General features: G+C 29.8%; 1 protein-coding gene across 1 annotated transcript; it reads right to left on the bottom strand.

Annotated features, from left to right (window-relative positions):
- Nucleotides 4233–5263, bottom strand: LOC109330514. The gene has a single exon (XM_019564723.1). The coding sequence runs from the start codon at nt 5171–5173 to the stop codon at nt 4496–4498; it is 678 nt and encodes a 225-aa protein (XP_019420268.1). The 5' UTR covers nt 5174–5263; the 3' UTR covers nt 4233–4495.

Raw genomic sequence — 14796 nt, 5'->3', positions numbered from 1 at the left:
ATATTATGTCACATGTACCCCTGAACAATGTCCACTCTCAAAAAACGTTTTTTCTTTACATTGTGGCGTGTATCTGTGACTATGTCCGTGCATTTAGGTCTTGTTGCCTTTGCTTTGTTTGCTTCGCGGATTTCATGATGGAAAGCTACAATTCATTTGGGACTCACTGCTACACTGTCTGCTGCACCATATATATTTGATGCTTGTGCTGAAAAAGCTCTGTGCTTTTTCTATTGGTTTTGTCATGCATAAATATTTGTATGATCAAACATCATGATTATTATTATTGTTGATATTTTTCGTTGTCCTAGATATTTTTATGGTCTTTCCTTATGAGAGAAAAAGTGAAAATATGTGGGGGGTACGCGTGTTTGATTTTCAATGCAGTGTGAAGGTGACTTGAACAAGGTTTTTCGCTGCTGCCTTATCCCGAAGAAGATATCGTTTGCATCCAGATTCCTCTGTGATTGAAAATTTATAACACGTACTCTGTATATTGATCATGAGTGCTTTGCATTCCCCCAAAGAACAGTTTATGGGATCCAGTGATATTACCTTAACTGAAAAAAGGACGCAAAAAACTGCTCCCAATAAACTATATACGTAAGATATGGTATAATGTAAGATAGGATCTTTTTTTGAAAATATAAGATTTTATGTCGAGGTTATTAAGAAGTCAGATGTTTCAAATTACCCACTATATCACGTGATACAAACATAATATTGCAGTTATGGTGTTGCATCATACCACAATTATAGTGTGATATTGACTTACAATGATACGACTGTAATGAGCTGTAATGCAACTGCATGGACCGTATTCGGGACACATCAATATCAAAAGTATTTTTTACTCCCAAAATAATTCACACCGCAATGGTTGTAATGACCACAATCACAGTAACCATAATCACAACTACAACAACAATTTAAAATACGGGAAGACTTAGGCTTCTTATTGTTGCCAGTTAACAACAGCCTTAAAACATTCTTTACAGATAAAAATGAAATTATATTAAAAATCAACATTTTAACATATTGAGAGTGGTTGAATTTAAACACTTAGTTTTGTAATGGTAAGTTTATTTTCTGTATATGCATTATTTAAATCATGTCCTTAAGGCATATAATAATCCTTAAAAGTTAACATATTACGAATATTTATTCAAGACTGAGTTTATTTTTTGCCTTCCTTAAATTGTATTTAGACATTTATTAATGTTTTCTAAAAAGAAATTATGATTAAGTTTATAAAAATCAGTGACTAATTCTCACAGAACACATGTAGTTGCGTGCTGGGTGTATATGTCAACGTCCTAATAAAACTGTGCTAAAAGTAAATTCCTTATAAATGCGTGGTTTATGTATATATTTTGACTTTGACGTTTGAATATCCGACAGGGTGACTAGTAATAAAATTTAAAATGAAGTAAGACATTTCTTCTGCCACTCCTTTTTTAAATGAAAAGTATAGTTAATTTACCATTTCAAAGCTATGGGGTGATCTGTTGTACATGTTTGAAACTTGAAAAAGAGGGATTCCCCTCAAACCAAAGAAATGTATCAAGTCAAAAACTACAAATAAATTTTAACTATATCAATTAGATTTTTGAGGAAATTATATTTACATTGAGTTTTAATAAAATTATATATATCACTTCTCATTTTTTTATATCTACACAAACCCCTTAATTTTTGTACTTTCGTTACGCTCGTCACATCTGCAAGAGAAGAAGTAAGTGTAATGTTTTAAACAAAAAATGTGATACATACACTTAAGTTAAAAAAAACATGATATATTATGAAGACAAGTCCTAATATTAAACAAATCAATGTATCTTTATTATTTTTTTACAAAATACATCAACAATTCTATAGAGATATTGTTTAAGTTGTTCTTATACTATATCGTAACGAACAAAAAAACAAAGAGATATTGACTCATATATTATTTGGATTTGTCTCTACAATATATCATGTTTTGTTTAACTAAATTACATTTATCAAGATTACACTTATTTTTTGTACAAGGATGATAGTGTAATAAAAGTATAAAAATTACATGAGTCTGTGTAAATATAAAAAAGTAAGAGATGATTTATATAATTTCGCTAAAACCCATTAGTTTCAATATAATTTCAGTTATAGTTTAAATAATTTCAGTAACATTCTCTTTTATTATTTTATTTTCCTTCTATTGTAGTTTAAATAATTTCAGTTGTCAATACCACCTTTGAGTTAGATTAGATGATTAAATGAGTCAACTAATCAATAATTCATTCCCAAAAACAAATAGAAGGATATGGCAACGCAAAATTAGCAGAGTTTGGAGAATGTAAAAACAAATAACCAATAGCCCCTTTAATTAGAACGGGTCTCGAGGAAAGCTAGATTATCTTCCTGATCTAGCACTAAGCAGTTAGTTTTCATCTCCGAAATCCTAATATCCCCCACTGGATTGAGAAAATACATTTAATTATAGAAATATTTTTAATTAATTAGAAGCATAAGAAGAATACCACTAAAATAAAATGATGGAGGTATCTTCATTATTGGATTCATGTGCTCAGCTTCAAACTTATTGCATTAAATATTCTCGCTGTTGTTGTTGCACCCATGGTCGGAAATCAACTTAAAGATATGCTAAGTCCTACTCCTATTAAAAAATATGCAACCACGATCTTAAAGTATATCAAATTGCAGTTGTTTTCATACAGAAACTGAATAGTATGTTGTCTTGTTATGCGTGGATCTGTTCATGTTCTATGGTAGGATATATAGTACTATTATTTAGGTTAGAAAATATTGATGAATTAAATCGTCTGTACTTGAATGACATTCATTTGGCACATTCTGAGAAATCAACAAAACAATTTTCTGTGTCTAATTATAAAACAAACAAAAATAACCTGTTCAGCGAAAAGCAAAGGTTGTTATTATTGAAATACGATCTAAAGCTAGCTAAACAGAATCTAGCCCAAGGAGAAAACCTATCAGGGTAAAAGATCAATACCAAACCCTTTAGGCTAATATAAATTACGTTTAATAATCTTATGAAGTAACACATTTTAACCTTTTACACTTTTTTAAGAATGAGGGAAAGCAGTTTAAAAAGGTAAATATGTCTATATTGCGAAATTATATATATTTTAACTAGTTTTCTAAGAGGGTTATCTTGCTTCTGTCTATCATCACTAAGTCTAATCATTAAGCAGGATGAGTTTATATAATATAACTTCCTTACCCTTTTTTCCAATCACATTTTAAAATTACCACTTAATAAGTGTGATGTTTATATTTATGATATTTATTGTATTTCCCCCCTAATATATCAGTTTTCAACGTGGTCTTTAACTCATTTTACTATTTGAATGAATCAATACAGAAATAAATATGAAGGATATTAAAATAACAAATAGTATACTATTAAAAATAAATAGAAACAAAAAAATCATTCAACTTGTCCAAAGAAATGAGTAGGCTATTATTTTAGATGGAAAAAATATAAATTTTACAATAGTGAGTATAACATATATATATATATATATATATATATATATATATATATTACATTTCTTATTTTTAAATACAATGGTTGTTAAAGTTTGACACTACGTCCTCTCACGTGCCGCAAAAGTACTGGACCAAATTTATGTGGCAAACGCTGCCAATGATATAGAAAGCACATGATATGTTAATTAACGAAAAAGAACAAAAAATAATTACAGAAAAATTGAAGTGATACAGATTACAGAGTTGTTAACATTGACGAGTAAACAGTGATTGCATAGAAGAATCAACTCCGTTCCTCTTGTCGTGATAAACACTCATAATTAAAGATTTAATCGTACTACTAAATTTTCCCAGATTCTCAATTCTTGCTGGAACAAATTCAAACATCCCGTTCTCGTATTCTGATGCCCAATTCATTCAGTAATAAAAACAAAAGAGTATGAAAAGAACTAAAATATTGTCTAGTTAATCCGCGAGGAACCACATGTTAGTGGGACCAAACATATCAAATAACGATAAATCAATTGCATGAATTTGTAACTTCTAAGGCAGTTAAAGCTCACAACCATGTAGTACAGCAATTGTGCCAACTAAAGTAAAAACTGTTTATGCCTTTCATATCATATAAAAATCATATCACTACTCCTATCATAGAGATGAATAAAACACTAACCAAAATTAATATTAATAACAATCCCAAATTTATGTAAAATATGAAATAAGCTTAAGTTTAATAATACAAAGAGGCAAAAAGCCAAATAGGACACAAACTCGGATGAACATCTAGTAAAACTATTAATTTTGGAAATCATAACCAAACCCTAATTGAATGACATGTGCATAAGGCATATAACATTAGTACTATGGTGAAGAATGAAGATTATGATCAAGAGAACATAAAAGATAAATAATTATTGTTGTTATTGATTTAAAATATAAAGGGCTATTGTTATTATATTGTTATGAGCATCTCTACAAAATTTCAACCTCTATACAAAGGAGAACGCTCCTGAACAACTTTAGAAACCTTTGAATTCCGGAAAGCCTTCATCGGACTCGGAAAGAACCACCCTCTTCCTTTCATTTTCCCTCTCAGTTCACCGTCACCGCTGCCGGAACCTGACAAAACCGCCACCGACCTAGACCTCGCCATCACCGCCTTACTACTCAAATCGCCGTCGTTAACTTCCGTCAACGCCTTTTTTGCATCACAGTCCTGCTCCCGGCTACTCTTCTGCGACTTGAACACGGACCAAAACGACCTCGACGACCCGCGCCTATTCAGCGCCGGCGAATCCCTAACGGCGCCGTCGATATCGAAACTGCCGCCGATGCCGGAGAATCTCGACCGCGATCGTAGAAATGGAATCGCCACGGAGCGCGATTTTCGGAGACTTGGCTCGCTCTCGATGAGGCTATGTATGCGGCCAACGCTACCACCGCCGTCGCCAGCGAAAGAGAACCGTGAGAACGACGAAGATGATGACGTGGAAGAAGAGGAGCTGGTGGGGCAGCAAGAGCAGGGGCGCACTTTAGCACAGTCAGGGCAAAGAGTAACGAGGCGGTCACGAAGGCAAGTTGAGCAGATTCCGCTACGTCGTCGTTTCGATGGGTGTTTGGGACACTTCCAAACCTCTTCTTCGTCAAGGTACATCGCCATTTTCTTTCTTTCCCCTTTCTCTCTCTTTTCGGTAGAAAATAGATACTTTATTTTTCAGTCGCTTTATTTTTCTGGTAGGTTTTCTATGAGTGGGTGGGGTTGGGATTTTAAAAGGCGTGGGTTTGGGTATCAGGAGATGAGTTAACCATGGTTAACATCGTGGGGTGTTTTCGAGATTTATTTGTTAACATGGGTTAATAGTAGTTAGAGATAATTGAGGGAACAAAACGCCGCGTTTTGAATAATGGTTTGCTCAGTCCCTTCGAAGGGGGAGTGACATTTACGATTTTATTCCTATTTCCAGACATATTAACGGGAATGACATTGCGCACTTCTTGCACAATTTATGTGAGTGTGAGTAATAAGGAAAATGATGGATGAGATAGAATCAAAATTAATACTATAAATAAAAAATATATATGACAATTTATAATCAAATTGTGAAAGTTAGCAAGTTAAACTAATTTCGATGCGTTAAGGAATTTTCAGGTAGGTCTTTAAATTAAAACAACTCTATAAAAGACTTTAAATTATATGTTTTATTTGTGTGTTAATAATTACTATGAATTATTTTTCTTCCAATTAATATTTAAACTTAAACTTTAAAGTTGATAAAATTGATTTCTGCATAAAAATGTTTTTTTAATTAATATGAATGAAAAAATTATAACTTATTCATTTTATTTTAACCTTGATTGTTATGTTATTATTATTTTAATTAATTTTATGTATACATCAAAATTATTGCATTAACCACTTTTTAGTTCTACAACTCATTTATTTGTCTTCTTCTCAATCAATTTTTTATTTTTATTATAGTTTTATGTGGATATAAATGTTGGGTAATCTATGCAATTTTATTGATATTTTTGTAAATTTGATTACATCGATTTCATTGTTGATTTATTAGTAATTTAACGATATATTTATATAAATGATCACTTTCATTAAGTGATAAAGTTCAATTGATAATTAAGAAAAAAAATAGTTCATAGTAATTAATTAAGAAAGACATCAAATTTAAAGATGACTTTATATATTTTTCCTTTAAAAAAATGAATTTGAATTTATGAATTTTAGGATTATCTATAACATCATGTGATAAGAGATAAAATAAATATACTTATCAATACAATATCAAAATAGAATGATAGTAAGAGTTGAGTTCCACCTATTTAACTAATAGAAAGATGTGTTTTTTTAAGAATGGAATAGCTTGCAAGTCTTGTAAGGCTCTGATTATCACAAATAATTTACAACTCAATACAAACACTAATTATTAATTACTAATATGTTGAAAGATCCAATCATAATTTTTAGTTTTAGTAGAAGTTGATAAAAATATGGGTGAATTAAACTCAAATTATTCATCACATCTACTCCTTCTATTATTTCATTTTTCAAATGATTTAATTTAAAGGATGCTCTTGAAAGTTAAAGTTAATATTAATTACATATTTACAATTATATTTTTATTTTCATTATTACATAGATAAAAAAATAATTGTATGAAATAAACTCAGAAGATGAATCAAGATTCAAGAATGACACTCGATAGAGAAAAGAAGAGAGCAATCAAGTATTTTAAATACTTAATTGATTTTTTATGTCAATGTACATAGAAATCTTCTTTTGGTAAAGGAGAAAGAGAATGAGAGGAGACAAATTAAAGAGAAATATTTTCTTTCTCTCTTTTAGTTGATGAGAGATTTTAATACTATGTTTGGTTGCATAGAAAACAAGAGGAAAGAAAAGAGGAGGAAAGAAAGGATGTGGAAAAAATATGTATGAGTCATACAAAAAACTATTCCCCCTAATCTTCTATATCTATATATTAATTGAAGGGGCCGGTGGTATTACAAAATTGTATATCTCATATACTTGACATCTGGTCTTTTAAAGGGTAACTTTGTCATTCAAAAACTATTTTTCTTTAAAAATAAAGCAATCATTTAGTGGCACACCTTTTAGTAATTCATACTATTTCTTGCAATAAAATAATAAGGAACCCCGTTCATCTCTCTTTTCGTTCATTCATTTCAAATTCAATTCACTCTTGACTTTTCTCTTTTCACACCACATCACCCCTTAAGCTTCCACCACTCTCTCTCTTCATTCTCATCTCTTCCCTTCTCTCTAAACAAGGCACATAACAACTCAAACCCACAGACCCCATCAAAACAAGAATGATCCCATCATCAAGTAGCTGAAGCAGAAAAGATCTTTCATTTCCTTTAGTTCCTACTCAGTCAATCACTCAAAGGTATGTTTTTTTATTTTATTTTCTTGCTATTAATGTTTAGTTTAACTTTTACTAATGTTGGATTATAGGTTCCATTTGTTGTTTTTTAGTTCAACCTTCATAACAAGGCAACATTTTTTTGGCCATTTCTGTTGGATGAAACTTTTTATTTTTTTGAGTTGAAGATACCATTTGTTGTATGAGTTCGAAGATAACATTTTTTGTATGAGTTAAAGATAACATTTTTACCATCGCTAGAACCGTCAACTAGCTGTCACAATACTCAGGTTAACCATCGATTCAAGGGAGGACGAAACCTAATATATTTGTGGTTGAAGGCATTCCATCCACCCCTTCTCTCTTTTCTATGTTTCTTAATGTTTTCCCTTTTCTTTCATTATTTTCTATGTGTTTTTTTATTATTATTTAGAAGGCATTTCAACTCTGTATGCGGGACATATTCCCAGCTTATTACATGCAAGTAAATTCTTACCTTCTTGGCACATTATGATCACAAGTTGCTTTTGATTCTACATGGTCATTCTCTACTTCAAACATAGTAATATCATTTTTATGAAATGTTTTTATGATTGCTATTATGATTATTCCTCATTAATATTGTCATTGTGGTGATAATATGTGGCATTATTGCACGCTTTTCCTTGAATATTTGATTTTATGTTTTTCTATCATACATACCAAATACAAAATCATTTTAATCTATATGTGATGGAGATCTATAAATTAAGGACCATAACAAAAACTCCATGCTGCTTTAAGATGATCATCCTTTAGGTTAAATATAGATCTTTAATATAAGTGTGTTTTCGTCTCCCTCCTTAAATGATAATATGAATAATCATTTTCCCAATTTCTTCCTTTTTTATTTTCATAATGCTAATTATTTTTATATTAATTTAAAAGTTCCATAAATTCCATATTTATTATCAAGTTCAGGTACTTCTTTCAACTTTAATAAGTTACTTTGGGAATGGTTGTCCCTCTTTCTCTAAACTCACTCTCCTCTTATTGAATGGTCAAGCTTTTCAAACAATAGTTCATGTTTTTTACTATTTATTTTGTATTAATTGCTGCAATACTTTCTTCTATTTTCCCTATCATTGAAATATGTATATTTTCTTATAATATATTATATTTTTTTACTGTATTTTAAACAATGTTTCATTATTGAAATTATACTTCTCTTTCATTATAAAGGTGTCAATATCACATGTGACACATCATTTATTGCAACTTACTTCTCTTTCATTATTATAGTGTCGATAATTTTTAAAAGATTATATTTATTTATCTTTTTTTGGTATTCTCACCAAAGAGAGAAAACAGTTACTAAAGTCACATCTGTAATTGACATTAAAAAATATAAATAACAGCCATAAATTTATTACCACCAAAGATTAAAATTTTGTTATTTTGAGTGAGATGCAAGTGATATTCAAATAAAACAAAGATTCTACTATTTAAAAAACTTAGGACAAAGAGGTTCCAATCCATGAACAAAATTCTTTAATGCTTTGTGAAAGATGAGAGTCTATGCATGTGTACTTTGATATTGTCTAACTTTAAATTGTGAGTTAAATAGGTAATATTCATTGATATTGCCTTTAATTGCGTATCATAATTAGGATGTATGACAAAAAAGTTATAATTTATGACTAAAAAATTTAGAATTTATGGAGAGACTATGCTGCAACAAGAAAAATATCGTCAATAAAAAAGAAAATATCAATCATTAATTTCTAAGTAAGGATCATGTTTTCTCCCAATTATTTGGTCTATTTGACTTATAGAAAACAAGTTTTGTCTAAAAAATGCTTATGAAAAGAACATTCAGTCATTGTACTAATGTAAGCAATATTTTCTTATAATCCTTCATGCATATTCTCTATCTTTTCTCATACTTCTTATCACTCATTCATTAATCATTTCTCATCATCAACTAAATGTAGCATTGAATTTTTTACTTCCACTTCTTAAAATGCGAAAACTCATATTCTCCATCTTTGCTTGGTTTTTTGTATTACCAAAAATGGTCCAAGTGAAAAAATGCTTGCTACGAGCATATCCTTCCTATACTGATGATTTTAGAAGCTTACACTTGAGCTTCAATATATTTTATGGGTTTCCAGATTTCTTCTTACTTTTCATTTTGTTCTTAAAAATTATCTCATTATTTTTTCTTAAAGATTATGGTTTATTATTTTAAAAGTTCGACCTTTTCACTTTGTGTGTGTTCCGACTTTACATTTTTTTATGCTTTTTTGTAAAAGTTAGGTCTTTACAATTTTTTTAAAGTCATAGCCTTTGTGTGTGTACCTGTTACTACCTGCAGTTCACTAGAAATGAATTTTTTTGAATGTGTTCAGTTTGATTTTGCTGAAAACCACTTAAAGGTGTAGCCGTTACTATTGATCTATTTTTATTTTCTTAAGACCATTTTTAATAACTGCATAAGCGAGTTTTTAACACTTTGTTGTCAATTACTTTGCTGAAAACAATTTCAGTTTAATATTGATCTGTTTTATTTTGCTAAAGATGCAGCCTTTGATTTTGCTAACTGCATAACTGATATTCGTTTGATATTGTACTATATAAATTTGTGAGTTACCACCTTCTGTGATAATACATTAGTAATGAAAAATGATAATGCATTACTTCTTTAATTACTAAAAATGGTCCAGATGAAAAATGCTTGCTGTGAGCATATCCTTCCTATATTGATGATTTTAAGAAGCTTACTCTTGGGCTTCAATATAGTTTATGGGTTTCCAGATTTCTTCATTTGATATTGTACTATATAAAATTGTGAGTTACCACCTTCTGTGATAATACATTAGTAATGAAAAATGATAATGCATTACTTCTTTAATTACTAAAAATGGTCCAGATGAAAAATGCTTGCTGTGAGCATATCCTTCCTATATTGATGATTTTAAGAAGCTTACTCTTGGGCTTCAATATAGTTTATGGGTTTCCAGATTTCTTCATTTGATATTGTACTATATAAAATTGTGAGTTACCACCTTCTGTGATAATACATTAGTAATGAAAAATGATATTCCTTTTGAAATTTCACTTCTTTAATTTTATATACTTTTATACCATTAAATTAGAGTTTGTTTAACGGACTGTAATATTTATGAAGTTGACTCTCTGCATGTCCATTGTCTCATAGTGACTTTGTTTTCAATTTTTCATCTTACATTTGTTGTGTAATTCTGTAATTGTATTTAAAGTATAATATTTCTTTAATTCTTCCTGTAGCAGGCTTCTTAAGGTCGACATATTTTTAGAAAATGTCTCCTTAATCTAAATATAACTATTTACATATGGTGTTGGGATGATATTTTTGACGACATTAAAAGCAGTTGTTGGAATAATATTTTCAAACAACATCATTATATTATGTTGTTATAGTTTCTTTACAATGTTTGCATTGTTGTTATTGATTTTGCTCTTTCTAGACAAAGTGAAGTGTATATACAGTGTACCTATGGTATAAACAATTGTGTGTTGAATAATGTTTCAGTTTTATGTTTAATTTCTTCACTGTTGAAAGCCATGGTGATGGATAAAGTTGAGTCTTATGCAGAGAGTCATGTCTTCAAAAATAACAAGTCTTTATAATTAGTGGTAGTTTACTTATTAGCTCACCTATAAAGAAAATGGCCTTAACATTTACTATGTTAATACAGTATCCTACTTGAAGGTGCCTTGACCTTTTCATACTTACTCTTTACCTATGTTGATATGTTATTTCAATATGCTCTTCTTTTCTGATAAAGGATAATGTCAATATCACACCCATTTGATCTGATAAAAGATTTGAATGATTCAAAACACCTATGGAAGATTGTTGCTAGGATTACAAAATTTGGTATGTGCAATTACCACCCAAACCAGGACATCTGGAAATGATATTGATGGATGCTAAGATAATAATATATCCTATGTTTAATAATTCATTTGTTAAGAAACTAATATCCAATTTTTGTTACGAATTTAGGGAGACAAGATCTAAGTATCTGTAAGAAAGGATGAGTTCATTGAATGGAGAGAACACTTGAAGGAAAACAACACCTATGTGATGAACAATTTCAATGTGATGCACAATGATCTCCAATTTAAGGCTTGTGATCATGCCTACCGAATGCAATTCACTGCTGGTACCACCCTAAAGGAAAGAGACTTTCCTGATATTCCTCAATATGAGTATGATTTTAAAACATTTGGTGATATACTTGTTGGAAACTTTCAAAGTGATGTGTTAATAGGTAAGTTATTTACCATATGTGTTAATAGGAAACTTTCAAAGTGATTTTATAACATTATTTATATGATTGACTTAGAGATCATTGGAGTTGTTGGTAAGCTAATTTTCACCCAGACACAAGCAAACTTGAAGAAGGTTATTTTCAATCTTAAAGATTTTAAGTAAGTGGATTGTGATTTTGTTTTATGCTTAATCTCTGTCTGCAATTACTTTATTTATTTGACACAATTTTTGCATCTTGAATTTTAATCAGTGGCGACATTATCACATGTACTCTCTGGGAAGCCCATGCCATTAAGTTTTTTAACTACTACAACAACCAAATACTTGGTGAACCAATGATTATTCTCTTAACTCATGCTAGAGTTAAGGAAGGACAAAGTAATTGTTATATTTTAAGCAATACTTATTCTTATTATTGCATTATAAATTTGTTATTTTTATTGATTATATTGTTAGGTAAGTACCCACCCAGTCTAAGCAATTCATGGTGTGGGTCAAAAGTATTAATTGATGAGGAAATTCCAGATATTCACAAGTACAAGGATAGGTACATTGTTTTTAAAAAAAATATAATTTTGTTTCTTTTAAAAAAATATGCTTGACATTGATTCCAATTAAAATTGCTACTCATTAAAGGTTTTTATTTTTGTAGTTTTTCAACTATGAGTCTGTCACATGACACATTGAGCCAAGGTAACAGCCAATTGTCACAATATTCTAACTTATCTGATGGTGATCGATTTTTGTATAAAGCTGAGGTCAAGACTATCTCTGCAATTGCGTCCCTAACATCAACTGAGGTAAATTTATGTTATATTACCCATTTTCTTATGAGTAATGTCCTCATCATATTTTTAAATTGTGTAGGAAATTACTTGTGTTACTATTGGAACAACTGCAATGTTTATTGTTAGGAAACAAGGATGGTATTATGATGGATGTATAAAATGCACTAAGAAGTCTGAGGTTAAGGATGGTCCTTTCACCTTTAAGTGTGGAACTTATAATTAGAGGTCTACCACAAGGTAAAACTGTTTCAGTATATAGGTTTAATACTTAAATTGTGATTTTGTTAACATGTTAGTCCCTTATGGTTCGATTTATTTTTTATGTACAAATTGGATATTAAGATTATTCACCAAAATGGCAACGGAAGATTTTTCTTCTGGGATCACCAATGTGTTGACATCATTGGAATTACTGCATCCGAGCTCTGAAACCATATGCTTGCTGTTTATATTTTTACATATATGAATTTATATATATCCATGTCAAGAAAAATTAAAAAACTGACCAAATACATATATACTTTATTAATGGTTCTTTAATTTTTAGGAAGAGGAAGATGATCCAAAGACATTCCCACTCATTCTTGACACACTCCTCGCAAGGACAGTGGCTCTCAGAGTAAAAGTGCAGTCATCCTACAATCAATCCTATGTGATAAGACTATCTAAAAATCCAATTCTGATCAAGACTATATTTGATTAATTTGGAATATTATAGGTACATTCAGTCAATTAATACATTAGTTTTTTATAAATAAATTTAGTGTACATATTTTTGTATTGACATTAATGGATTTTTTACATGTTATTAACTAGGGTACAACATGTGAGGAAGTCAAAGGAAAATGTGATGTCAATGAAATCATTCAATATGAATTTGTGAGTGCAATCAATTATTTTTTACAATGTGTGAGGTGCAAAGGTAATTCCACTAATAGGTGTGTTTCATTTACATTTTTTCCACATGCATGGGTAGTCTGTGTCTGTCACTACTAACCATGATCCAGACAACCTTCAAGTTGTAGCTCCAGCCAAGAGGATGCCTGATGACTTAAACTTGGACCTGTTACAAAGCCCCTCTATAATCCACTCAATTGTCATCCTCCAATGTGGCAAAGCATATTAAGACTGAATGACTAAATTCAAATATGAAAAATTATGTACAACCTTTTTTAGGACTAGCTTTATGAGAACTACAACCTTTTGATGCATCATAGTAGGATGTATAACCTTTTTTAGAAGTACCTTATGATGCATCACAGTAGGATGTATATTTTGTGACATCCAACCTTACCACCCACAAACTTGCTATGAACTACCTTATTATGTTATTATGCACTCCTACCAGAATTTTATAACACCCAAGTTGTTAATTATAAGTACCATATATGTTACCTAACATAATTAAGCAATATAAAAAACCTCTTTGCCACATGTAGGTAGTTACTAACAACACATCATTGACTAATCACCTCTTAAGAAAATTCGTCTGTGATTTTATACCTTCAACAAAACACATTTAAATATCATATTTGACTAACATCATTACTTACATGAACACTTTGTTATTCACACTTTACATATATGATTTTAGATAAACCAATTTATCTTTGCTAAAACATAAGTTGTTAGGTCTTAAAACTTATTTTTAATAAGCTATAGGATCTTAGGTAACATGATATTAAACCAAGTCCATGTGATATATCCTTTGTAATCGGAGCATCATGTTTCACTATGGATTTAATACTAACATCATTATATAACTAAAATAGAACTTCAATTTTTTTTAAATTTATTAAAACTTAGTATTGAGATCAAACATATTTTCTTTCTATAATAATATATTTCTATAAAGATTATATATTACTAAATAATTTGTTTTGGAAAAAAAAATCATGATGTTTACCAAATGAATTAAGCCTAATATTAATTTGTTTTTAAAAGGTGATGAATGTTACTTAACTCACCATATTTTGTGTAATCATATATTTCTATGTCTATATTATATATATATACTTGATGAATATTTGTTTGAACAAATAGTAAGCCGCGAGTAAAGAAAATGGCAGTCTATTACAAAAAATGGAACTGTATATACATGGAAGCTATTGTACGTATTATAAAATAGATTGCCTAACTTTATAAATTTTCCTATTGAACTATCTCTAAATCCATTTCAATTATTGTTTCAATTTCAACTTATAATAACACCAATTTATTAGTACATGATAAGAATGGTAAACCAATTTCAACTTATAATAATACCAATTCAAGAGTTCAAAGCAAAAAGGGATTA

The sequence above is a fragment of the Lupinus angustifolius genome, chromosome LG17, assembly GCF_001865875.1.
Source record: "Lupinus angustifolius cultivar Tanjil chromosome LG17, LupAngTanjil_v1.0, whole genome shotgun sequence".
Taxonomy (NCBI): Eukaryota; Viridiplantae; Streptophyta; class Magnoliopsida; order Fabales; family Fabaceae; genus Lupinus; species Lupinus angustifolius.
The sequence above is the reverse complement of the archived record's forward strand: the minus strand, read 5'-3'. Positions and strand labels throughout refer to the sequence as shown.

Bases quoted from the DNA above. Each gene is read 5' to 3' on its own strand.
- LOC109330514 (XM_019564723.1), bottom strand. From the start codon at position 5,173: ATGGCGATGTACCTTGACGAAGAAGAGGTTTGGAAGTGTCCCAAACAC.